Source organism: Perca fluviatilis, chromosome 5 (assembly GCF_010015445.1).
Source record: "Perca fluviatilis chromosome 5, GENO_Pfluv_1.0, whole genome shotgun sequence".
NCBI classification, from domain to species: domain Eukaryota; kingdom Metazoa; phylum Chordata; class Actinopteri; order Perciformes; family Percidae; genus Perca; species Perca fluviatilis.
Window position 1 is genome coordinate 29,699,165 of NC_053116.1, and position 24,261 is coordinate 29,723,425.

At 40.9% G+C, this 24,261-nt stretch overlaps 1 protein-coding gene across 6 annotated transcripts in view; it reads right to left on the reverse strand.

Annotated features, from left to right (window-relative positions):
* Positions 1 to 24,261, reverse strand: part of mib2 (MIB E3 ubiquitin protein ligase 2) — a 49,122-nt gene that overhangs the window by 16,376 nt on the left and 8,485 nt on the right. For 5 of the 6 annotated variants that reach the window (XM_039801705.1, XM_039801703.1, XM_039801706.1 and 2 more), the window contains 12 exons: positions 19,617 to 20,015; positions 17,513 to 17,684; positions 10,576 to 10,682; positions 9,031 to 9,225; positions 8,574 to 8,716; positions 8,064 to 8,171; positions 7,799 to 7,903; positions 5,988 to 6,150; positions 5,194 to 5,327; positions 4,052 to 4,200; positions 3,300 to 3,456; positions 2,062 to 2,216 (listed from right to left, as the gene is read on the reverse strand). In XM_039801705.1, the coding sequence (XP_039657639.1) occupies positions 2,062 to 2,216; positions 3,300 to 3,456; positions 4,052 to 4,200; positions 5,194 to 5,327; positions 5,988 to 6,150; positions 7,799 to 7,903; positions 8,064 to 8,171; positions 8,574 to 8,716; positions 9,031 to 9,225; positions 10,576 to 10,682; positions 17,513 to 17,684; positions 19,617 to 19,839 (1,811 nt within the window). In that variant the 5' untranslated portion in view covers positions 19,840 to 20,015. Of the gene's footprint in view, positions 1 to 2,061; positions 2,217 to 3,299; positions 3,457 to 4,051; positions 4,201 to 5,193; positions 5,328 to 5,987; positions 6,151 to 7,798; positions 7,904 to 8,063; positions 8,172 to 8,573; positions 8,717 to 9,030; positions 9,226 to 10,575; positions 10,683 to 11,406; positions 12,387 to 17,512; positions 17,685 to 19,616; positions 20,016 to 24,261 lie in introns of those variants that run through there. The other variant, XM_039801707.1, reaches the window with a different exon arrangement.

Below are 24,261 nucleotides of genomic sequence, written 5' to 3' on the forward strand. Positions count from 1 at the left end.
CCAGACAGAAGAGTTGTGTTTGAGGGATGAAACATTTTCATTATAAGAACATTCAGTGATGCATTTCTGCTTGCCTGGTCAGTGCAGAGTCAATGCTCAGCTTGTGATTAAGCACCTCCAGTGGCAACCAGCCGAAAACCAACACAGTCAGAATCATGTATCCCTGGTTCTGCATTGCTGAAAAATGACTACAATAAATGTAGTTTGGGAAAAGACCAAGTCAACGTGTAGGGAAACAGGGTGCAAAAGTAAATGTTGCATTTTTGCCTGCCAGCCTGCTGACAGCAGCAGAAGCTGTGTGGGTGATGAGCTCTCTATCTGTAACTGATACAGTAGTGTTTAGAGTTGACCTTTGAGTCCTCATTTGAACGCACAAGAGAGATTCCCACACACATGCCCATAACCATCATTTCTAAGGCTTACATCAGATACAAACATTCAAATTAACCAAGACACTGAAAACAACTCAGCAGACTGAAAAGAACAGACATCACACTCTGTACATTTTTTCACCTTGCATCTTAGAGAAGCACACTGTTGACAAGCAGTTGTATTTATTTGGTGCATACATACATACATACATATATACATACATACATACATACATACACACCACACACATATATATATATATATGTGTATTTCATATATGTTCCCCCCTTCCTTATATTTATTACACCTTTACCCTTATACCCTTCTCTTCTCTTCTCCTTCATCTTTTTTTTTTTTATATTTTTGTGTTTATATTTGTGTGTGTGTGTTGTGTTTGTTTTATTGTTTTATTTGTTTATTTGTTATTTTTTTTTTGTTTCTCTTTCTCTTTACCTTTTTCTCTCTTTTTCTTTTTTTTCCTCTCTTCTCTCTCTCTTATATATATATATATATATATCTATGTCTCTCTATCTCTATATATATCTCTATGTATCTATCTTCTCTATCTCTCTCTGTCTGTGTCTATATATATTCTGTCTCTGTACTCTATGTCTCTCTCTCTCTGTCTCTGTCTCTCTCTCTGTGTATGTCTCAATAGCTAGACTGGAATGACTAGGGGCTCATTGTGGGACTGGCTCTAGTGGCTGTAATTCTGCACCAAGGCTGAATTTTGGGAAAGAGACTTCAGATACAGTATTAGGGGACCACTGAGTCGCAGGCGCCGCCATGAGCTGGCTTGAGTCGAGCTGAGACGGGCCAGTTCAGACTGCTGCAACCTTTCCCTGCGACGTTCCAAAACGGTTTAATCTTTTTCCGAATCTTTGGTATGAATTGGACTTAAGGGCGCTGACACACCAGGCCGATTATTGGCCGTGGGACAGTCTGGCGAGGTCAGTGATTCAAATCTGTTCGGTGTATCCCGTGCCGCCGTTAGTCTGGGGGGCTTTCATTTTGGCCGACCTGACATGTTCGGTCGGCGGCAGGGCCGTCGGGACTCACCCGGAAATGACGAGCGGAATGAGGTGACTAGAGTCTCTCAAAATCTGATGGAAATCTTTTAAACTGACCTTTGTTGAGCTGAAATGAAGACAGATTCAGCAACTGCATGGCCTATTTCTCGCTTAAAATGTTTTCAGAAACATGTTTCAGTGAACTATTTTAGTACAATATGAGATCGTATTCTGAACGGTCACCATGACAGTCTGGTGTTGAATTTCTGGAGAAAACAAACCCATGTGACTCGTTCGTCCTATCAGCTGCCGGTTTTTATTTCTTGGGCAACAACACAGAGTAGCGCCCATTGGTTGCGCCGCGTACTTCACTAGCGAAAGGGTAGGGCTGGAGGGATGTTCCGTCACCGGCTGCTGTAAATTCCCAAAGAAGAAGAAGATGTTGCGTAATTTCCGGTTTTCATTTCTTGGCTTTTTCTTCGGCTAAATGTGTCTACACCTTAAGATGCAGGTCTACTAATCCTGCTAGATGAAGACTCCAAGAAAATACCAACTATAGTGAAGTTTGGGTTTTAAAATGAAATGTAACTTTTTATAATATGTGCAGCACCTGGGTCATAACTCGTAACCAAGCATTAAAACATACTTGCAGAAAGTTTTGGCTATAATCAGTACTCACAGTTTGTTTCCTTTAAGGGCAGCATGATGCAGCAGGTTGAAGCCCCTGTGGTTCTGCTGTGTGAAGTCGATGTTGGGCACCAAGACCATGATCTCGATGATATTGCGGAAATCTTTAGCAATGGCGTCATGGAGCGGTGTATCCCCATATGAATCCTGATTGAGAGAAAAACTTGATTAACAGTGTCTTAGTACAGAGGAGCAAATAATGCAATTTTGTCTTCCAAACAGCATCATTAAATCACTGAATATCTATAATACATATATAATATATAGATCTATAATATCCTCTATAAAACAAAGGTGTCAATCTACAACCATGACATGATTTTGTTCGCTAGAATTTGTTGTAATCCTGAAATCTAGACTATGTATACCAATTTGGTATCTATATTAGCAGCGTGTTGAATGCTGCAGTACATTCTGCTTGTATGTGGCACAAACTAAAAAGTGTGGGCTGCTACTCCATGTTTTTAGCTGAGTAGGAACACTACTCAAGCAGAAAAAAAATGCTGTTAGTGAATTCGGGGCCTGGTTGCAGGCATGTTAGACAGTCTGGAAAATGCCCTAAAATAGACACTAAATGGCTTTAATGAGTATGAGGGCTGAAATGAAGCAGGGTCACAGTCATGCTGACCTCACAGCATGACTGTACTACCATAAATGTAAACATGTGTGTTTACAACTGCTTGGAAGGGCAATGTGTTGTTGCTCTAAGTCATAAGCTTACTCCTCCTGACCGGTAACCAAGCCATTTACAGTGGTTGTAAAGTAGGTGTACAGTTGGTAAAAAATAGGAATATGACTTGATCCCTGAAACTAAAAAAATATTATGGATGTTTGGATTCTGTTTTTCTGTAAAAGCGTATTTGTGTAGTAGGTGTATTGCTGTACAAAAAAATCAACTAAGGCTATTTTAGCATTGATTTCATTAAAGAACCTGACTATCTTATCACACATGACAAAACTGTAAGCAACTGGATAATCATGTCATGTCTACAAAGCTAACAGTACACTGTACAGCAACTAAAACTACACCAGCACAGAGCTGATTTTCACTTGTTTTATTATGCCACAGAATCAACCAACACCAGTTAATGCAGCTAAATAATATGTAAGGATCAAAAAACATGAAAACATGATAAAGAGTTAAACACAAAAAGCTTCACTGGGGTTTGCAGGGCAACACATTTTAATCAAAGGCCAATCAGAGGTATTCAACACGTTAGACCTTCTAACCTGGAGATTGACGTCAGCCGAATGTTCGGTCAGCACTCGCACCACGTCAGTAAAGCCCTTGTTGACGGCAATGTGGAGCGCCGTGCACATGGAGTTGTTCAGAAGGTTGACATTTGCCCCCTTGCTCAACAGCAGCCGTGTGATCTCTGCCTGATTACTAAGCCAAAAGAAACCATAAACAGAAAAAGACATACACAGATTAATCCTCACTGTCATCCATTTCCATTGAGCGATTCAACATGTCCGAACAGTGCTTTCAATTAAATTAATTCAAACCAGCAGATAAAATCTCAACAACGTTTATTCTGAAAACCTACTGGGAGCTACACAAAGTTCAAGGGTTGTATGTTAAGTAACACAAATAGCATCCTTTTTAAAACCTGCCACTTTGTTTGCATGTAAGCCAACAAAATTATATATATGTAAGTATAAATTCCGGAGGAGATTTTGTTAAATGTTCTTCTACTTCCTGAGCATGTGTTATGTAGTGAGAGGAGGCGATATAGCAGCTGACTGATTAGGCAACAGTTTAATGCTGTCACTTCTGTGAATAGATTATCACAGTACAAGGAAAGAGACAGGCAAGAGCTCTGCTGTACATCTGTCAGTCTCCAGGTCTTTCTGAAGCCACAAGGAGCAGAGCTGCTGCATAGTGTGAGTGTGAGTGTGAGTGTGTGTGTGTGTGTGTGTGTGTGTGTGTGTTACCTTTGTACACTCAAATGTGTGCAGGAAAACTGTGTTTGTGTCCTTACCCGAAGGCAGTGTAGTGCAATGCTGTGTCTCCATCTTCATCCTTGACTTCTATGGAGCTGTTGGCCTGCAGCAGGGCCTTCACCACCTCCATGTGGCCTTGGTGAGCAGCAACCTGTAGTGCAGTCTTGCCCTGATTCTTTATATCCACCTGTCAGGAACACAAATGTGGTAAAGATTCATTCGAGGTGATGACAGCCTGGACACTATCAGAGCTGAACATAGACTGGCTGGAAATAATCTGAGCACGTTTGTCATACACTTGATACATAATCCTAATTAGTAGTGGAGTAATCACAGAGAAGATGTGTAGTATAACAAAACAAGTGCTTACAATTTAATAGTGCAACGAGTTATGACTTTTCTTACTAATATATATATATATATATATACACATATATATATATATATATATATATACATATATATATATATATATATATATATCAACCTAAAAATACACATATATATATATATATATATATATATATATATATATATATATATATATATATATATATATATATATATATATATATATATATATATATATATATACACACACACACACACATAATAGGGTTAACAATTTCTGGGCTACTGTATTTCAGACTTTAATCTGAAGCATTTGACAAAGATAATCAACGCAGTGCTGAAAAGGCAGTGTTTTGAGTTCCAAGGTATGGTATGTTGATGACAATTAATAACATAATAAAAGAAAGTTAAGGGAAATGTTTGTTGTCAAATGTTTGTTAACAATTCAACTTTTTCTTGAATAAAAATATGTATAAACAAAAGAAGAGCAACATATTCCCTATACCATGTATTCTACATACAGTACTATATTCTCTACAAGGAGGAGTGGAAAGAATGCTCTACCACAGTGTGGTGTTGGAGCATAATAGCACAGAGTCAATAGTTTTGAGAAACATTAGAGTGGTGTGTATTAATGTGTGGTCTAGTCCAGAGTTGATAGCTTCATCGGACAGACTGGCAAATGCCAGTGTACAGCATGTCCCTTGCCTTATATGCATTACTAAGTCACTCTGGCTCTTAAATTCCCCACCCAGTCTTGGTGTCCTGATGGAAAGAGCTTTTGGAACGGGCAGTGGACTGCAGCAAAGAGAAGGAGTGCGGCACTAACCTTGTCAGGATACTTCTGTACCAACTCCCGCACTTTGTTGGCACTGCCGTGAGCTGCCTCAATGACCAGCCGGCTGGGATTGTCCTGCTCTGTGGACTGAGAGAGCAGCTTCTCCAACACTGAGATGACAGTACCTGAACAGGCAGATGGAGAGGGGGGAAAAGGGAGGAGGAAAAGGTTGTGAAAAGAGGACAGACAAGAGAGACAAAAAATATTCATTTAGCTTAATCAGTCCAATTTGAAAAATATGATTAGAAATGGTGTCGCAAAGCCTTCCATAGGGCTAAAATAGCAGACACACGGGTTAGTTGAGCTTAATGCAAAACCACAGGAATGAGTCAAAATGCCCCTTCATGCAGTGTAATCTGACCACACACATTCACAAACACACACACATACACACATCACTCTGTGCTCAAGCTCCCATCCGCTGAGGTGAACACATGCACAGAACAGATGTAGTCATGATTAAGAGACTGCTGGGAACTTCTGACATGATGACAAATGTCTGCTGTACTGCCAAAGCCTCTCGCTGTCAACATGCAGGATCATGACATGCTATAGAGAAGAACATTTCAAGAAATGACACCCGCACACACATTGCTGAAAAAAAACAGACAGGGAATGACTGTGACAGTGGCCATGAATGCCACAGCTGCAGCCTGAATGTGAAAGCATGCATGGCAGAGGCAGAGCTGGAATGAGGGCAGGGAAGGATGAATGAATGCATGCAGAAGGTAAAGCTGGAGCTGGAGTGTTAGAGATGAGCCCCCTTGTCCCGGCAGAGGCCTTACTTCCAGATTCGTTGGGGTTCTCGACTGTCATTAGGTTGGCGTCCACCTCCACGCTCTGGGCCGAGAGGCACGCTGGGTTGAACGTCCACGTCTGGCCTCCAAATGCCACCCGTAGGTCACCATCCGCATATACTTTCAACACCTTCCCGGCCTGGCCAAGCACCTAGGAACAAAACAGTAAGTAAGGTGGATGTGGCATCGGTGGGTAAGAAAGGAAGGGTAAAAAACAAACAAACAAGGGAAGCGGTTGACAGGAACAAATAAAGAAATAAAGAGCAGAAAAGTAATCCACTGGGAACTATTCATTGTTTTTAGAGGACCAATTTCTGTGCTTCTTTATTTTTAGGTAAATTACCAGGCCACATTCGAGCAAGCGGCTCTGAACTTGATCACTTCCTGATGTACACCCAATTTTAAGGAAGTAGGTCACTTTTAATTCAGAGGTAGGTCTGCCAAATAAAGGCTTTACTTTAGCAAGTGACGCAGTTTACATCACGCACACAGACAGGGAGTAAGCTTAGGGTTTCCAGAATACAGAGGTGAGACAAAGTCATTGTTTTGCAAGTCTTAGTTATTATATCCCAAGTAGCACATCCAGACATGCAAGTCCGGAGTCAAGGCCCAAGTGAACACTTGAAAACTCTGTTTAAAAGGTCCCATGGCATGTTTGTTTTTTTCATGTTTAAGGTGAAGGTGTGGCTGTAATTTGGGTGATATAGTAGGTTGGCTATATACATTGTGGTGTTGGTTGTTCTACCCTCCTGTCCACATGTCAAAGTGTCCCAGAGCAAAACAAGAAAAAAAATAATCAAAATGAATAAATGAATGAACACGTCATTATATATTACATGTATAATATATTTCTTTCAACCATAAAGCTCTTTTAGTTTTCATGTTAAGTGGCTCTAAGTCAAATTCTGGTCAGTACAAGTCATGTGCAGTGTTAAAGTGATGGCTCGGAGTAATTTCACCCTAGGGTCCTTTGCACCATGACCTCGAGCCAAACACCCCCCCAGAAGCTTTTTTCACCTGGGTCGAAAATTGGGAGAGTTAGCGTTATCAGCTGAATAGCTTAGCGCAGGGGCTAATGGATCCAGGTTTGTATCTCGTAAGTTACCCCACTAATAATGCCCGAAATGATACCAAACTTCTACACTAGTACAAATAGGTTATGCACTCATAAAACGTAGAGTGCTTAGGGCCGTTTACATTAATTAAGGTAATGTCTCCAAACGTACCTCAATTATAACTTGTCTCCTGCTAGTTATACTACAGCACTTACTTAAAAAAAAATTAAATTAATAAATATTTTTGTTGTATCGCTTTTCGGTGTTGTAATTTGTAGACGGCCCTAAGCACTCGTCTATTGGCTGGCTGTAATTCTGCACCAAGGCTGAATTTCAGGAAAGAGACTTCAGATACAGTATTAGGGGACCACTAAGGTCTATATAAAAGCATCCAAAGAGCACCATGTCATGGGACCTTTAAAGTCCTAAACAAGTTACGATACACCCTTCCCCAAAGTTGAGTTAGTATAGTAAATAAATATATTAACTCATAATAAATCATTGGTTGGTCATTCCAAATCAAAAGGCTTAAGTCTAAATTAAGTCATGAGTCATTGGTGAGAAAGTTAGAGTTACAAGACTTTTCTGATTTTTTCAAGTCATCATGACCTTAGTCTAAAGATTCATGACACAAGTCTGACTCGAGTCCACACCTCTGCCTCTACAGTTTGGCATGAATTCAGCCTTAATAACTAATGCTGAAATACCATGAAGAGTTAGTACTATCAGGCTAAATGAGCATACAGGAGCCATGCTGTCTGTCCACTCTCCATGGCCAGCCTGTAGTCTCTTCACGCTCTCGATGTCCTCCAATACTCTTACTAGTTCGCCAACTCCAAAAGTGTTCACCTAGTGGAAATAAAGATAGACAAATTGTTAACACACTTGTTAAGCTATTAAAATTATCTGAAAACATACTGATAACACAACTACACTCCTGTTAAAGTTTGGAACCATGTAAGATCCTACTGTCAGGTCCTCTGGCAGAAACTTATCTCTAACTCATTACCTTGGTGAGGGCCCCAGGATGGAAAGTCCAGCGGATGTTGTTGCTGTACTGGACTCTGACATCTCCTCGGTCAGTGATTCTATGAACAGTCCCGATCCGGCAAATGTACTGCAAACATAAATTGGCTGTGTCACCCAGGGTCTCCCTCTGCATGGCTGTGACCTAAATGTTCCCTTTAGCAGCTGTGATTTGAGAGTTGGATGCTCTGTTTCCTTTCACTCTGTTGAACGCTAACGTCCATCTGAGCCACTTGTATAAATAGTCTGTATGCCAGGCTCAAGAGGCACATGTGTTTTGACTGTGAGGCCATGTTTGTCTAAAACATAAAGAGTACATACTATGCACAAAAGTACAACGAGTTCATTGCAACTAAAAAAAAAAAAAAACACTATATACTTACTTACATTACAGAGGAACTCAACAGGGTAATGTAATGTAAAGCTGCCTATTGTGTTAATATGTTTGGAATTGTGTGATTTGTCCTTCTGGCAGAAGAGAAAACTTTCATACCTCAGCCATTTTGGGGTTCCATCCTCCGTGGCCCTCCTGCATCTGTCGCAGGATATCCACCTCCAAGAGACATTTGACCTTGTCACCCTGCTGGAAGGAGTGGCCGTCAGCACTCTCCTGGCGCTGCAGCTCTGCGTGCTCTCCTGGAAGGACAGGTGTTATATTGGAGACTTGAATGAAGGTTTTTGAAGTTTGTTTTTGAAGTCAACATGGTTTCTGCAGACATTCATATCCACATAGCTGTAATGTTTAAAAAATGTCATGCAACAATACCACAAAACATGGGCAAACTACCACCCAACAAGTTTTTGATTAACCAATTCCTACATCAGACAGAAATTATGTCTAGGTTGAGGATGAAGTGGAGGGCTGAGCTCCACTTCATCAGTAAGAAGTGACTACTGAGAAAAGAAAATGACTTCAAGCATACTTTGAAACAGGAATCAGTCTGTCTTACCGAGCTTTGGTAGGTGGTCTTTGTAATAGAAGCCCCCTTGGCCGTCAGACACGTATTTGAGGTCTACCTTGCCTTTGTGGCCCATTCGGTAGACATTGGTGGTGCCATTAGACCAGGTGACGCTGGCCACACTGCGACCAGACTCTGTGTCCCAGCCGCGAATGTCCACTACCTTCCCAACCTTACCCTCCCCGCCTACACACACACACACACACACAAATATGCAATAAACAATAATGCATCAGTGTGTGGGAAAAGGAGGAGATAAAGGCAGTGAAAGAAAAACCAGCTCATTAAAGAAAGAAAAGTCATCACATAAACAGTGTTTTGATTTTGAGTTTGTTAGAAAGGAGAAAAATGTGCGAGTACACATGTAATCATCCATGGTCAAATTTGGCAAGCATATGAGACAAGGAGATGGCAGACACAGAAGTGTGAGAGAAAGATTTTTCCTGTAGAGACATAAGCTGACGAGTGCCATTCACTTCCATTTTCTAGAGCCAGCTCAGTCCTTAATGGTTTCTTCATATATCACAGACCTGACGAAACACAATTCCCCTTCTTGATTCAAACACAAAAACATCAAAAGGAAGGAAAAAAAAATAAGAATCACCATTAAACAATAAAACCCTTCACAGGATGGTTTCAGATCTATACATCAGGTTTAATGATGTAAGAAAACTCTTGTTAAACCATTAAAGTCATTAAGCTGCCACAGTGCCTGACCACACCGGCTAAACCAGTGACCCGTAAGACTACATGGTGGGCCGGGGGCTTCTGAGCATGCTCAGATCTGCCTGTACGGCTTACCGCATACACCATTTAAGCCTGATGAGTGACTTAACCAACCCCAGGGCGCTGATTTCAAAGACACCAAAAGGACATTTTGACTCATTCGCTCTAGCCCAGAAAAGGGAGCGTTGCTATTCTCAGAGACAACGATGACCCCAGACCAGGAAACATAAAGACATATTAGCATTCCCTTTTTCCCTAAAGGGAACATTTAAGGGCTTTAATTAAGCCCACTAATGTGGAAGATTGCTTTCAATTATTTAAACTATTCCAAACATCAGCCAGTGCAGGCTGTCTGTATCTGAAAGAGAGCATAGCAACAGTGTAGATTTGAAGTTTGACATATAATGAAAAACTGCAGACATTCATGGAAGCCACAAAAAGATACAATATACATTCTCTTGCAACATAGACTATATTTTAAGTGAAAGGGGTTTCTCAGTTTATGCCACTACATAGGGTTGGACAAAGAAAAACAAAGAAGATAAATGTTATGGAAGGGCTCTGTATAGACACTCGCAGACATCTGTGGAACAGACTCAGATGAGTCACTGGCAATAACAATCCACGCAGACACATACTTACACGACACTTCAAGGGTTAATGAGACGTGAGGTTAGAATGTTATTATGGGTTGTGGATGGTGAAACACTTTGAAGAAGTACAGCGCCACACTCAAAAAGGTAGGGGGCCTGCTGAGTCGGCAGCACCAAGTTAGTGGTTAAGAACAGTCCCCCCACACACACCACTCACCGTCTTGGTTGCCCCAGTCCCAGTCAGGTCCACGAACCACTTTAACCCCCTGGAAGATTCCTTTGAGGATGATCCGCGGGAGGTTCTGCCTTGGTGCCAAGCTCACTCTATGATAAGAGCATGGAGACACAGCTGAACAAACTGCTCTATGGACCATCTAAGACAATTTAAAGACTTGATATGAATCCCTTAATACAAAACTTGGTTCAAGTATGCATATTAAAACCACAACAAAACATGTAACAGCTTTGGATCTGTGGCAAACCTAGGCAGACCCAAAAGCCAGAAAATATGCAGTATCACTATATTTCCGAGCAAATACATTCACAGTACTTCATTATTCACAAAGAAAAAGAAAATGGCTACTGTACATTGAGTTTAAGACAAATCAAGTTGCTGTGATCTCCTGACAACTGACTAAAAGGTACCTTGAGGAGTTTCCATGTACACAAGCTTGCTTTTGTTTACATTTATCATTTCTGGACATAATACATAATGTCCACAGTGCTACACGTTTCATGTTATCCCGCGTTCATGATATGTGCGTCCTTTGCCCTAAAATACTTCTTCTCATTAGTTTACTGAACTAAGGGGTAGTTGTGGTAGTTCTTCCACAAATGGTCATGAAATAAGCAGGATATATTCTACGTAAGACAAGTGATAGGATTTCAGGACTGTGAACAGCTAAGATCAGAAACACACATTGAGAAAACCTATGCCTAGCTGCCGTCATTAACACTCTACTATCTAGCACACTGACCAACAGCCTCAACTGCAATTACAGATTCAGACACTCAGGTGAGACAGTCACATCCTCATAATCTGACATACCTTATGGTGAAGATTTGATCAGATCTTGTTGCAAAGGAGCTGCCTATTCCCATACTTTCTTGACGAGATCAAACCCCAGCTTCCATTTAAACCGAACAGCTTTTTGGATAGACTCAAAGTCATATAGAATCCAATGTGATCAAAAGAAAAAAAGCCTTGTGAGAGCTGTCGTCCTCAGGGAGCCACATAGAGGCTTTACTGCTCCCACACGTTTTTCAATCTCTGGGGCTTTCCTTAAAGTTAGCCTTAACTAACTTCATCCCGTGTCACTGGCCAGATTTTCCAGGTTAATGGGAAAGATCAGTACATTTGGTTCTGAGAGCCAACTATCTCAGTGTGGGACTGGGCTTGGACAAGTCTCTTTCTGAGAACGTTGTGTATCTGTAAACAGAGCTTTGAGCCTAATCCCTGTACAGCAGAGTAGGCCACCTCAGGGCAAAGTATAGAGCATGCACATGCTTGCATATGTAAATGTCTAAATATATGTACTATATAAATGGAGAAACAGGAAAACAAATGCTGTACATAGGGTCTGTACAAACACATTTTTCTGCATTGCTTCAATGTATTAATGGTTGTGTTGCTTTTATTCCCTTTTTTATTTGAGGAATTCAGGATATAAATGGTACAACTGTGGTGAGCCCAACTAGCAGATATCAGTAGCAGACTTCTTGAACTTGTAGTATTAAGGGTCACGGAGAGAATGTAGCATGCTGTGCCAATTTCCTGATGGCACAGAGCTGATTTAGCTCAGACTTGAAGGACTGACAGAAAATACACCAAGAGTAGTACTGTTTATGACGGAAGAGCTGGTTAGTAAGAGGAAAGACTAATATTTTTACTATTATTTACAGCAGTAAAGATGATGTGAACTGACAGATGTCCCTATAAACAACCTCAGTGTTTGACATGTTAGCTACTCTGAGAGAGACAACAGCTCTGTCAAGGGATCAAGATTTCTAATCTTGCTCGGCCAAATGTCACCCCTGCACCCAGACAGGATCAGGACAAGATAACCTACACCTACTGACACGACGGACGGCTGAAGTCAACAGTCAGCCAAGGGTTATTTTTACTGTTTGAAAAAGGCAGTGGAATAAACAGAATTAGCATTTGTACGTAGAAATCAAAAGCACCAAAACACACATAAATAAGGATTTACATAAAAAGTGGTGACTGAAATACAGTAAGGCTACAAGTTAGTGTAATGACACCAGTTGGGGTCAACCCTGTTTGCATTTACTGTACTTACTGTAATGTGTTTATGGTACCTTAACCTTTACGAAAAATAAAAATCCAGGCAAGAGCGGACCAAGTTTAATCAGACACATCTTTCAAAGCATTCATTGTCTTATGTTTAAAAACTCTGCTTAGTCCACACTTTACCTACTAAAGCACTAAAACCCTCTACATACATGACACAGACGAGAAGTTAGCAGTTAGCCCACTACAACCAAATTCAGGTGAAATTCCAGGCAATTCTGACTAGAAGACCAAGAAAGCACTGGAAAACACTGCAGGCCAGTAGTCGGGTTGGGTTGGATGTGCATTAAACGTGAGTACTACTGTTGTGTACTACTGCTCCACCTGAACTGAGAAGGTCAGGTGGAGCAGTGGAGCTTGATGTGCAAGTGAAGGATTAGGCATCGAGTTGACCCGATGTGTTCCCCAGAACTGCGTGTGTGTGTTGTTTGTGTTGAAGAGCCAATTAACAAGCTGCATACCAACCATCTCCTCATAAACATACGCTGCCCTCAGTACTTTCAGCATGGACACACGTCTCAATGTAGCGTAAACTTATTTGTATTAACAAAATGCAGCCATTCAGAACACTGAACAGTAGGGCTAGGTATTGTCAGTGATTTTCCGAATTGATTCGATTCCGATTAGCAAGGTCCTGAAAACATTTTTTCCCGATTGAATTTTATTTCCGATTCGATTTCAATTAGGAAAGAGATTCTACAATTGTACAAGGTTCCCTCTAACCTGCTGCAATCTTAAAATTATCAATGTTTACATTAAGAACTGACCCCAAGGCAGTTACATTAATGCACTTTTAATTTAACATGAACACACAATAAAGTGCAGCTATCTTAAGGTGACCGAGGCACCCCTTTAAAAAAAAGGGCCATGCCAGTTTCTCCCTTACCAAAATGTAGCCTAACTTTGGAGTGTTATTTAACCCCTTTCCTGAAAAGATAACATAGTTGGTACCAATGGATTCCTTAGGTCTTCTAGTTTCATAAGATACAGACAAAGATCGATTCTTGGATTTTATAAATCTATTTTGGATCATTCAAATGAAAATCAATTTAAATCGGAAAATCATGTTGTTGTTTTTTTTGTTTTTTTTTAAACCCAGTCCTACTAAACAGTTATCTACAGTACAGTATAGCCTCACAGTATTTGGATAAGAAAAATGACATTGCAACAATATAAAATATAATCTATAATAACCTCATATCCTAAAGATTTACAGTAATGCCCTAATGTGTTTTGAGAGAACACACAACAGCGTCAAATAATACAATAATTGTAATGCTTTGTGAGCAGCACATATAATTGCACCTTGATTCACTCCATATCCAACACCTGCTATCTAATACATGTCATCTAGGTAATTGAAAATGTTAACAAGCTAATCTGCACACAGCTGAGAATGTCTGCACGCTAATCCAGTTGTAAATCTGTTGTAATTACAAAGGAACACTTATGTAACGTTATTGTACATCCGGCTCAGGTCTCACACCATGTTAGTGATGGTGCAGCTTGAGTGTCAGTGAGCTGCAGCCATTTATAGTGTTGACAACTTCTCAGTGCCCCCCTCAGGATACCGACAAAGTTTCTGCCTACAGTATGTCTATGAACTACAAATAGATCCACCCTGCTTAACATTAAACCCAACACATGCTTGGTCCACATGAAAAGAGTCCCTGTTAACTATGCTAAGCCCAAACCGCAGTCTCCTTACATAAATCAACAACAACAACAAGCCCCACTCATTATGAAACCAAACCAAAAGTGTCTTTCCAGGCAAATATCAAGTGTGTCATATGACTGCCAGACTATAAATTAGTCTTTTGAAAAGCTGTCAGTGAAATATGGGTCAGTGTGGTCTGGAAATAAAGAAGCCCTGTATGTTTAGCACCACATACTGTAGAGCAGAGATAGGGAGCCTAGGGGGTCCTCAGAGTCACTGCAGCGGGACCTCCAAATTATTGTTAATTTTTGAAAGTTTTTTCAAATTAAAATGTCTTAACATGAATCTAACATTATCAGCAAATATAAACCCCCCACTGATGATAGGCTTTCTGGCCTATGGGTAAGATAGTCACTAAGGTAGCCATCCACAGATACAGTTAATCCTAAGGAATCACTGTGCCACATGTATGTTTAACATTAAAATATTCATAAAATCACAGCAAAAATTATTATTTTGACAGCTTAGTATTCTATGCACTAAAAAAACAGTACCGTCTCTCCTTCAGTTAAGAGGTCCTTGGTTTAAAAAACATTGAACACTGTAGAGTGTTCTTCACTTTCATTTATCTGATGAGAAAAGAAGTGGCTTTCATGTGATGTTCTCCCACATGTTCCGTCTCTCCCACTGCTGGGGGACAATCACAATTCCATTTTCACTGAGATTATGGAAAGATGTCTTTGATGAAAGGATGAAGAGAGACGGCAAGGACTGAATATTATGAATAGACAATTTCATGTTAATATGATGAGCAGTGAAATACACTGATCAAATATCTTTCTTCTGATTTGTCATGCACAATCCGCAGACATTCACTTGTTTCTTCTTCACTACCTGTAATGAAGGTCCTCTTCATCACTAATACAGTATTTTGCAGCATTAGTACGCTGTAGCTCATTATGTTACGGGTTAATGAAATGAGGCACAGTTTTGAATGTTTATTGGATAATATTAATCTGTTTTGTGGAGGTTGCAGCTGGTGTTGATTGGAGGCCAGCCCTGTCAAGAGAGACACATGTACTCAGTTTGCTTTTACCTATACGTTTGGTTACCTATATGTGCAGTATGGTGCTCTTTTCCTGATTAATTGAATGCAGGTGAACAGTTGCTGCTTCTGCAATAGTAAAATGTTTGTGTTCAAGTAATTCACCTTTGTTGGGTCTCCTCTCGGGCTAAAAGAGTCCCCAGGCTATCGAGCCCCATTTTAAAGGTTCCAGGAGATACCATGTTTCAAGTAGCGAAGGGGTGTTTGAGTACTTTAATTAACTGTACTTTGATGAATTGTTCAGACTAATGAGGTTTGATTATATCAGGTGACATAATGCAAGTAAATTGAGAAACAGTAGGGAAGTAGTATTGTATTTAATGTGTTTGTTGTATTTTGTATAATTGTTTAGTTTGTTTCAGTTTGTTTGTTGCGATCATGGCTTCCACTTTTGTGTTAATTGTCGGTGAAATAAACACATGTTGATCTGCACCGTACCTCTGCCTCAAGTCTCCTACTGTAAATATCCAACCGCTATGTGGCCATTCTAATACTACCAGATGAGCTCAACACTGACTATGTGGTGACAGCCAATGCAAATGAAAGCCTAGATTATTAACTATGAAATGGGCACACCTCATCTGTGCCAAGTTTTGTGAAAATTGGACCAATTTTGTGACCTGTGAAAACTTTTTTGTGTTTTTGATCAAATCCAATATGACGGAAGGTCCAACATGGCGGATATTGACATGTTTCGCTGCTTGGCCCCCAATGATGGACACTGCTGAGCCAAACATTTAGGCATCAATGACAAATCAATACCTGAAGAGAAACTGGTGTTCGAGACGAAATGAGATTCCATCTACTGTCAGAATGCTAAATGACTGCTGCAGGCCAGGTTTCACTTAAAGCCCAAATCTGTAATTGGTGCGCAGGTCCAATATCCACCCCAACCTTCAGAGTTAAAATGGTCCATAATCAAATGTGGACTCAACCAAAGTCAAAAATGACTTTCAAAATCAAAATCTTTTTCAGGTCAAAAATACATTTCTCATATCTAGTGAGAATGTAATCACAGAAAATAATAGCAGGAAGTTCAACAAAAACAGCAGAGAGGTGGCAAGGAATACTGGATTCAAGTCATGACCAGGTCAAGATTTGGAGCTAAGGGTATAACAATTCATTTGTTGCACTGCTGTATAAATGAAACCATTTCAATGACATGTTCAACGTGTCATGCTGTCTGTGTTGTTTTTGATACAACCACCTGGAGTCGAAGTCAGAAATTCCCAAATCCTACATATTGGGGGTTTTAATGGATATACACTTTTGGCTTATCCTGACTGGATCAAATCATTGTTTTGCAATCTCTTTAGAAAAAAATGATAACCACTACCACTCTTGCACCTAATAGCTAACTAGAAGATGTATTCAAACCGAAGCAAAAGAGTAACAATTATCAATTCTTGCCCCCATTTCCACCACTTACTGGACAGCAGGCACAGGAAAATAAATGGAACTTGGTGTTGGACCTGGACCAGGTTAAACTATAGAAGAAATCTGGGTCATACATATCACCTCGTTAAAATGAGAACAGGCCATCCAGCTGACATTCAGACAGTGCCTGAAGCAGTTTGGAGCTTTACTGTGAACTGATGCAGAAGAGTGGATTCTGAAGGGAGAACTCACTCCAGTTAATCTGGATACACTTGGAATCAGCTAGTCCAAGTGTGCTTTGCCCAAGTTGACTTAAGGCTAGCCATTCATTTAAAAATACAGTCTTTTGAAAATAAACCCTGATAATATCTGGAAAGGTAACTGACAAGAGGTCCTGACCACAACCAGGCAATATATTAGTTTTATATTTGAAACTTTGCAAATCTAGCAGACATGTAGAAAAGTGGAATACCTGATGATATTGCTGTAAAAGCCCTACCTTGAACTGTTGGCCTGTGTAGACAGACACCAGTCTAATGAAAGTTAATTGGAGGAAACAACAATAATAAGGTCTTATCTCCTATGAGTCGAACTGGATTAGAACAGAGCAAGCTACTCGAACAGAGACATTGTAATGGAAGCCACCATAATTAGAATTGAAATGAGGATCAATTGTGCTGGGGAAGTGGCAGTACAGTACTCACGGCTGGGAGTGTGCCGTCTCGTAGCGCTCAAAAGCGTGGCTCAGGTCGTGTTTGTTGTTCATGTAACACTGGGTGCACAGGTCATAGTCGAAGCACACCTTGCACTTCCATCGCATTCCCATGATGCCATGCTTCTTGCAGCTGTCACAGATGATATTGGAGTGACGCACGCCTGGAAGGGAAAGAGAAGTGGTGAGTGGGGTTATAAATTGAACATGCCTGAGGTTTAAGATGTAAACAAACTATGTCTCCCATATGCAAGTAACTGAAGCAGTCAAGGCATATGCCATGTCCTTACCAATGTTAGTTATCATAGTAGCTCATATCATGAGACGTGGAGGAACTGAGGCACAAACATCCTGACAAAAATAGCCACCACCCCCTTAGCTCCTCATCTCTTCTATTCCTCTTCTTTCGCTCCATTAATTGAAGGGCAAGCTTCTGAGGCAGAAAAATGTCGCTTTAAATGGAGCAAAATGCTAATGAGTTCTGCACTATTGTACGTGTCATTCAAGTCCAGAATAGAGCTGGATGGCTGGTGATGAGAGATATAGTCTTTCCTGTACCATGCTACTTAAACTGGGCTTTGTGAAGGCTGTGTGAGTGTTAATAGCTGATTATTTGCGCTGAATTTGATCATCGGGCTGTAAAACTCTAGGATGATGATGCTTGGATGAGGTTAAGGCAGGGTTCTCATTCTTCTCCAGCCAATGGCCACATTTTAAGGTCCCAAATTTTCATGACCCCAGCAGCAAAAAGTAGGCATGTGAATTTTAGTATGGGATTCTTCTGTTTTTTTATGATCAAGAGCATGCAGGAAGCTGCAAATTGATTAGATAGAAAGGCTGAACTTATCTTTTTTTATTTATTTTTTTATTAAAAATACATTTAACTGACAATAATTCACGGGAAACAACAAACACCTGTATTGGGTATCAAACAGGGGTGTGACTAGACACTCAGCTCACAAGAGGACACACGATATTGGGTTTACGAGAGCGAGAAGAGATTGTAACACTATTTTAAAAGAAAACTTCAATGACAAAATAGGACTGGAAAAATAGTCTTTTATTCAATCGAAAGTCACAAAATGAAAAAGGAGCACTGTGAAAGGTTTCGCCACAAACTCAAATGACTTCTCTCCTGTATAAATAACTTCTACAGACCTAGTAACTGCAGCGTGAGCTTATAACTTCTAATTGAAGCTGTGTGTGACCTTCTAACTGAACTACTTTAGTTTCCTCAAATAAAAAATGAAAACCGTAAAAATAACAAAAATGATTGACTTCAGGGTTTTTTTTCCAAGTGCAAACCATAATCAAAGTAGTACTCTCAATAATCAAAGTGCAAACAGAGACTGACAATTTTTGTCTTCAAGCATTATACACTGCTCAGCCTAAGAAATGGTCATGTTCTTTTTAAGGAATATGAGCACGTCCACGTTTTCTGGCAGTAGATGAGACCTTTGGGCACTAACTATGTTTCCTGCAGTTGAATAACCATCACTCTGTGGAGACAGATGCTCTTTTCTCCTCCTCTGCATTTCATTCATTGCAGCAGTAAACAAGGAAGTAGCTACTCTACTATCGATTTTATGACCATTTTAAGATGAGGAGAGAACATTTGATCTGGGTTTAATATAATTAAATGTAAACTTAGGCTTTGCTGTCGGCTTTCAAACTTATTTTAAAAAAGACAGAGAGAATAAAAAAGAGAGAGCGCTCACGCGAGCCAGCAGCCACACTGTACTGCTGCCGGGCGGCAGATACGCGCCTTGTGCGAGAGAGATCAGCGGTACCCTGTAACGTGGTCACGGGATCTTCTATGCTAATTTCGAGGTCAAAGCCAGACACCGCCATGCTGGTGTGCTAGTGTGTACTGACGTCGGGGGACAACTGTTCACCTCGACGAAAAATATCGTCACGTCTTAATATCGCGAGATCTCATCACACCTGTAGTCTCAAACTTAAATTATTATTGGATAACAACCAAAATATGTCTTGATCGTATCAAAAACTCGGCTATCATATTTGCACTTGCACATTTCAAACTAGAATCAGCTCTAGTTGGCCCAGTATTTAGTAGTGTAGTCATGAGTGCTTACCAATTTGAGCGTTATCATAAAGCAGCAGGTCAAAGGAACCCTGGTAGCCAGTGCGGTAGTTGGTTCGTGTGCCGCTGTCCCACTGCACCACCACTGTCTTGTCTGGCGTGGTAGTGCTGCCCTGCCGCCCGATCTCCACCACAGTTCCTACGTGGCCCTCGCCGTCATCCTGGTTTCCCCATTTCCAGTCCAGGCCACGCACCACGCGCATGCCCACCTCCATGCTGCCTCTGCTGGGGCCTGGCCTGGGGGCTGAGCGCGACGGCCGGGGCCTGGCAGCACTGTCACTTCCGCTGCTTCTGCGCCTCCGGGGCTTCTGAGGGACGGAGCTGGCTCGTGCCGACAATATTGCAGGAAGGGACGGCACCAGGGGTATTTCCGGGAACAGATCAGGGGTGACTGGGGGTAAGAGAAGATAAAAGTTTAGTGAAACCTGGTAAAAAAAAAAATACAGCAACAAAGTCCAAGCAAACACTGCTAGATAAGATAAACTTGATTGATCCCACACAGGGTAAATTCACTGCAAGTACAAATTAAGTAGATAGATGTGTGTTACAAAGTTAGAATGCACGAATAGTGGCATCTCTTTTTCCTAGTCAATACTTAACAAACAGCTGCTCCTTGCCAACTTGTCTAGAGTTCATGTCAAAGCTTCACTCTGTCCTCAGAAAGTTTTGGGTTTATTCCTCTGCTTTTAAACAAGGAAATATCACAACCTGTGAGTTGTCTGACTACAGGTCTGTCAGTGGCTGCTCAGGGACTTATAAAGCAACATGCCATATGTCTCATAAATTTCAGAGCAGTGTTTTTCTCTTTGCTGGTGGATCATTCACTGGATGTCTTGCTGTGTGTCATGGCACATTTCGGGAAAGAGCAGCTGGACATGACAGCGACGCCCTGCTGCTCTAATCAAGCCCTGACCTGACACACACAAACACACACTTCTACTTACATCCTAAGCAAGACAGTCCATTGGCTTCATTCATGTCAACCATAACACTCAACTACTAACGCCAACATAGCGATCACAAGGTGTAAGTTGTACACATGTAAGCTGAGCATCCTACATCCTAAAGCAAACAAAACCTATTTTTGTTAGTTCGGGAGGAAGCTTTAGGGTAAGCTATGTTCTCTGACCTCAGACTATCTCTGTAAATACTTATTTTGTGTTACAGCATTGGCCAATCACACAACACAGATGCAGTTCTATCTGTTAAATGATGGATGTACATTGTTGGGATAAAGCCTGACATCCGGCGTCCCTCCCCTTCCACTATCTATTTGCAAGGGCAAATGACCTCAGACAGAAGCAAACATCCTAAGTGGTAGCCATTTACCAACAGCAAAACAATATGAAAAGGTATAAATTGTATATCAGATATCCATTTTTATGGACATGCCTGAATCTCAAATATAGTTACATATTAACCAAAAAAACCTAGAACAGAAATTAAGTATTCTCAAGAAGAAATTAAATCTTGTCACAAGGCTTGGACGTACAACTCACAAATTCACACTCTTGACAGATGACTCCAATGTTTTGAATGAATGCTACTGGGTGCTAGAAAAAAGAACCAATACATGAAGGGCGCAGCATTTATGTGGCAGCTGGAGTCAGCAATACAGAAAGGAACTTTTGCAGAGGAGCGTGATCATCAGCAGACGCCCAGTCACATCCACACGTGTCAGAAATATTCTTTGCAGTGTTCCACCTCCACCATTACAATTATCAACAAGATTTAAAACCAAATATAAAGCATTCCTTGTTTGATACAGCAGTGCTATTTCTGTCTAATCATACAACAAAAATGTTTGTGAGGTTGCAGAAAAGGAAAACTGCAGGCTTGTAAAAACTGAAGCACAGTGCATACCATTTGTCCATATGTACTACCAACAATATTAGTAGAGCTCCAAATTACAGCCAAAAGAATTCACATCATGATTGTCTGCCTACATGCGTCTTTCCTAAAACGGTGTTTAAGAAAAGAAGAAAGTCAGCTGAAGAGATCTGGCATATTATGCACAGTCCCCCTGAATTGTTTTCACTTTTTACTGCCAAGACTTGCATTCAGGTCCTGCTGTGTATCATAACATACAAATGTAACTACCTTGGAGGCATCACATGTAGTGTAGAGGAAGAAAAGTGAGTGATAAACCTTTCACAAACATGTACACCAATGTCCACTTTCTAGCAATATTAAGAAGCCAACAGCTCAGGAATTACCATTAGTAGGGCTGCGCTATATCAAGATAAATATCGTCAAAACAAAATATAAAAATATATATCCTATATAATTCCTTGTAAGTGTTACTGAATCAGCAATAAATGATTTTCTGATTCAGATTTTTCTATACCGTTTTTCTAAACCAGCGGCTGAACTGCATTATGGCAATATTTAAGCCAGTTGGACGAAACTTTTGGTTCTGATCCTTGCATTATGTTCATTTTGCACTAAAGTTCTGAATAAAATGAGAAAATACTCAGGGGTAGATTTATCAAGCCGTTTGCGCCTGTTTCCAGGCGCTAATTGGTCGCAAAGACGGACGTAACCGATGCAGGCTATTTACAAACAGGGCGCACTTGGGTAAAATCGCAGATTGTCTGCCACATGAGCGAGAAGAGACAAGTTGCGCTTTCAATATGCGTTCGTGGGAGGGTCGTGGGGAAAGTGGGAGTTCCACCCAAAAAGGTGGGAGGAAAGCAAAAAGTGCGCACCTAATTATGTATTCCGTGGTATTTACAAAGACTGTCAGTAAGAGCGCCTCTTATTCGGGGAAATTCTCCGCTCTTAAAAGCAGGTCTAAACCAGCCGCAGTCGAAGTTTCGTAGACCCTTTATGCCGCTGGTGAAATGGCAACAGTAATTTGAGCAAAAGACGATATAGGCGAGGCTGAAAATATTTTTAACACAAGAATCACACTTTGTCAGTGAACACAACATCATTTAGCGTTACAGATCAAGCAGCCATGCAATATTAGAGTTACTGGAAGAAATCAAAGATGAAATTGAATCTCCCACTCAGCGTTCACATCCCATTCCAGCAGTTGTTAAACTCCTCGCTACATTACAAATATTGGCATCAGGATCATTTCAAACAGTCATAGCATCAGCAGTCGGGATATCACAGTCTGCACTCAGCCATATCATAGCACAAGTACCGCTTTGCTACAGCGCAATTTACGGTCTAGTGGGCGGAGAAAGACGCTGATTGCCTGATGGGTGTCAGGGTTGATAAATACTACGCAAAATGTGGAAGCATAGCGTGCGCTATTACCGAACTCGCATAAACAGACGCAGCGCAAACTGCGCTAGTGTTAGTAAATTAGGCCCTTAGTACTTTTCATTTCTCAAGTATTTAATTCACACAGTAGTATACAAAAATAGGCTTTACCCAGCGGATATTTCATATAGACTATTATTTAATTGGATTAAATAAAACATGCTATATCTTGATATATATCATTATCAAGATATGAAATGACATATCGGGATAGAAGATTTTGACCATATTGCCCAGCCCCAATTAGTTTTGGTTGCATGTATGACCCACAATTAAATCATTATTTTATACTTTTATAGTTATCAACAGACTAGTCTTGCATTGCCAGACCTATCTGCCAGACCATGGTCTGGCTACACCGCTTATCTATTCTGGGATAGGGCAAAAAAACACTCTGGCTTGTTTGTATTTCTTTAAACCAATCAAAACTGTCATAAGTCTTGGATACAGCAATGTTGCCCTTGCAAATAGATAGTGGAAGGGGAGGGACCCCGGATGTCAGGCTTTATCCCAACAATGTACATACATCATTCAACAGATACAGCACCTGTATTATGTGATTGGCCAATGGCCATGTTGTTAACACAAAATAAGTAAATATCAGACATAGTCTGAGGTCAGGGAACATAGCTTACCCTAAAAAATCATATGCCATGTTTGTCAAAAGAGTCAGTCCACATTCCTTAGCAGATGGTGGTGTTAATCCATCATTTCCCTGTTTACAACCACCATTGATCTAAATTACAAGGACAAGGAGAGACTTAAGCTTTTTCTGGGGACAGCTAAAATGTAGTAAATTATCTATGCTGGTGTAGACAGGAAACTAAAAATTTAATAATAGGCTGTACAGACTATGACATAATAATCCATCATTAATTTGTTGTTGTGTGATGGATGTAGGAAATGGCAAGTTGAAGTACCAGTAACTGAGAGTACAATCATGATGAATCTCTAACTGACCTAACCCCCCTTTTTCCCCCCCCCCTTTTTTTTTTTTTTTTTTATTCATTTTAAATTTATTTTTTTTTTTTTTTTTTTTTTTTTTTTTTTTTTTTTTTTTTTTTTTTTTTTTTTTTTTTTTCATTTTATTTACATAAAAAATAAAACAAATAAAAGCCCCCCCCCCCCCCCCACCCCCCCCCCCCCCCCCCCCCCCCCCCCCCCCCCCCCCCCCCCCCCCCCCTCCCCCCCCCCCCCCCCCCCCCCCCCCCCCCCCCCCCCCCCCCCCCCCCCCCCCCCCCCCCCCCCCCCCCCCCTTCTTCCTTTCTTCCTTCTTTTCCCCCCCCCCCCCCCCCCCCCCCACCCCCCCCCCCCCCCCCCCCACCAACCAAAAAACCACCCCCCCCCCCCCCCCCCTTCCCCCC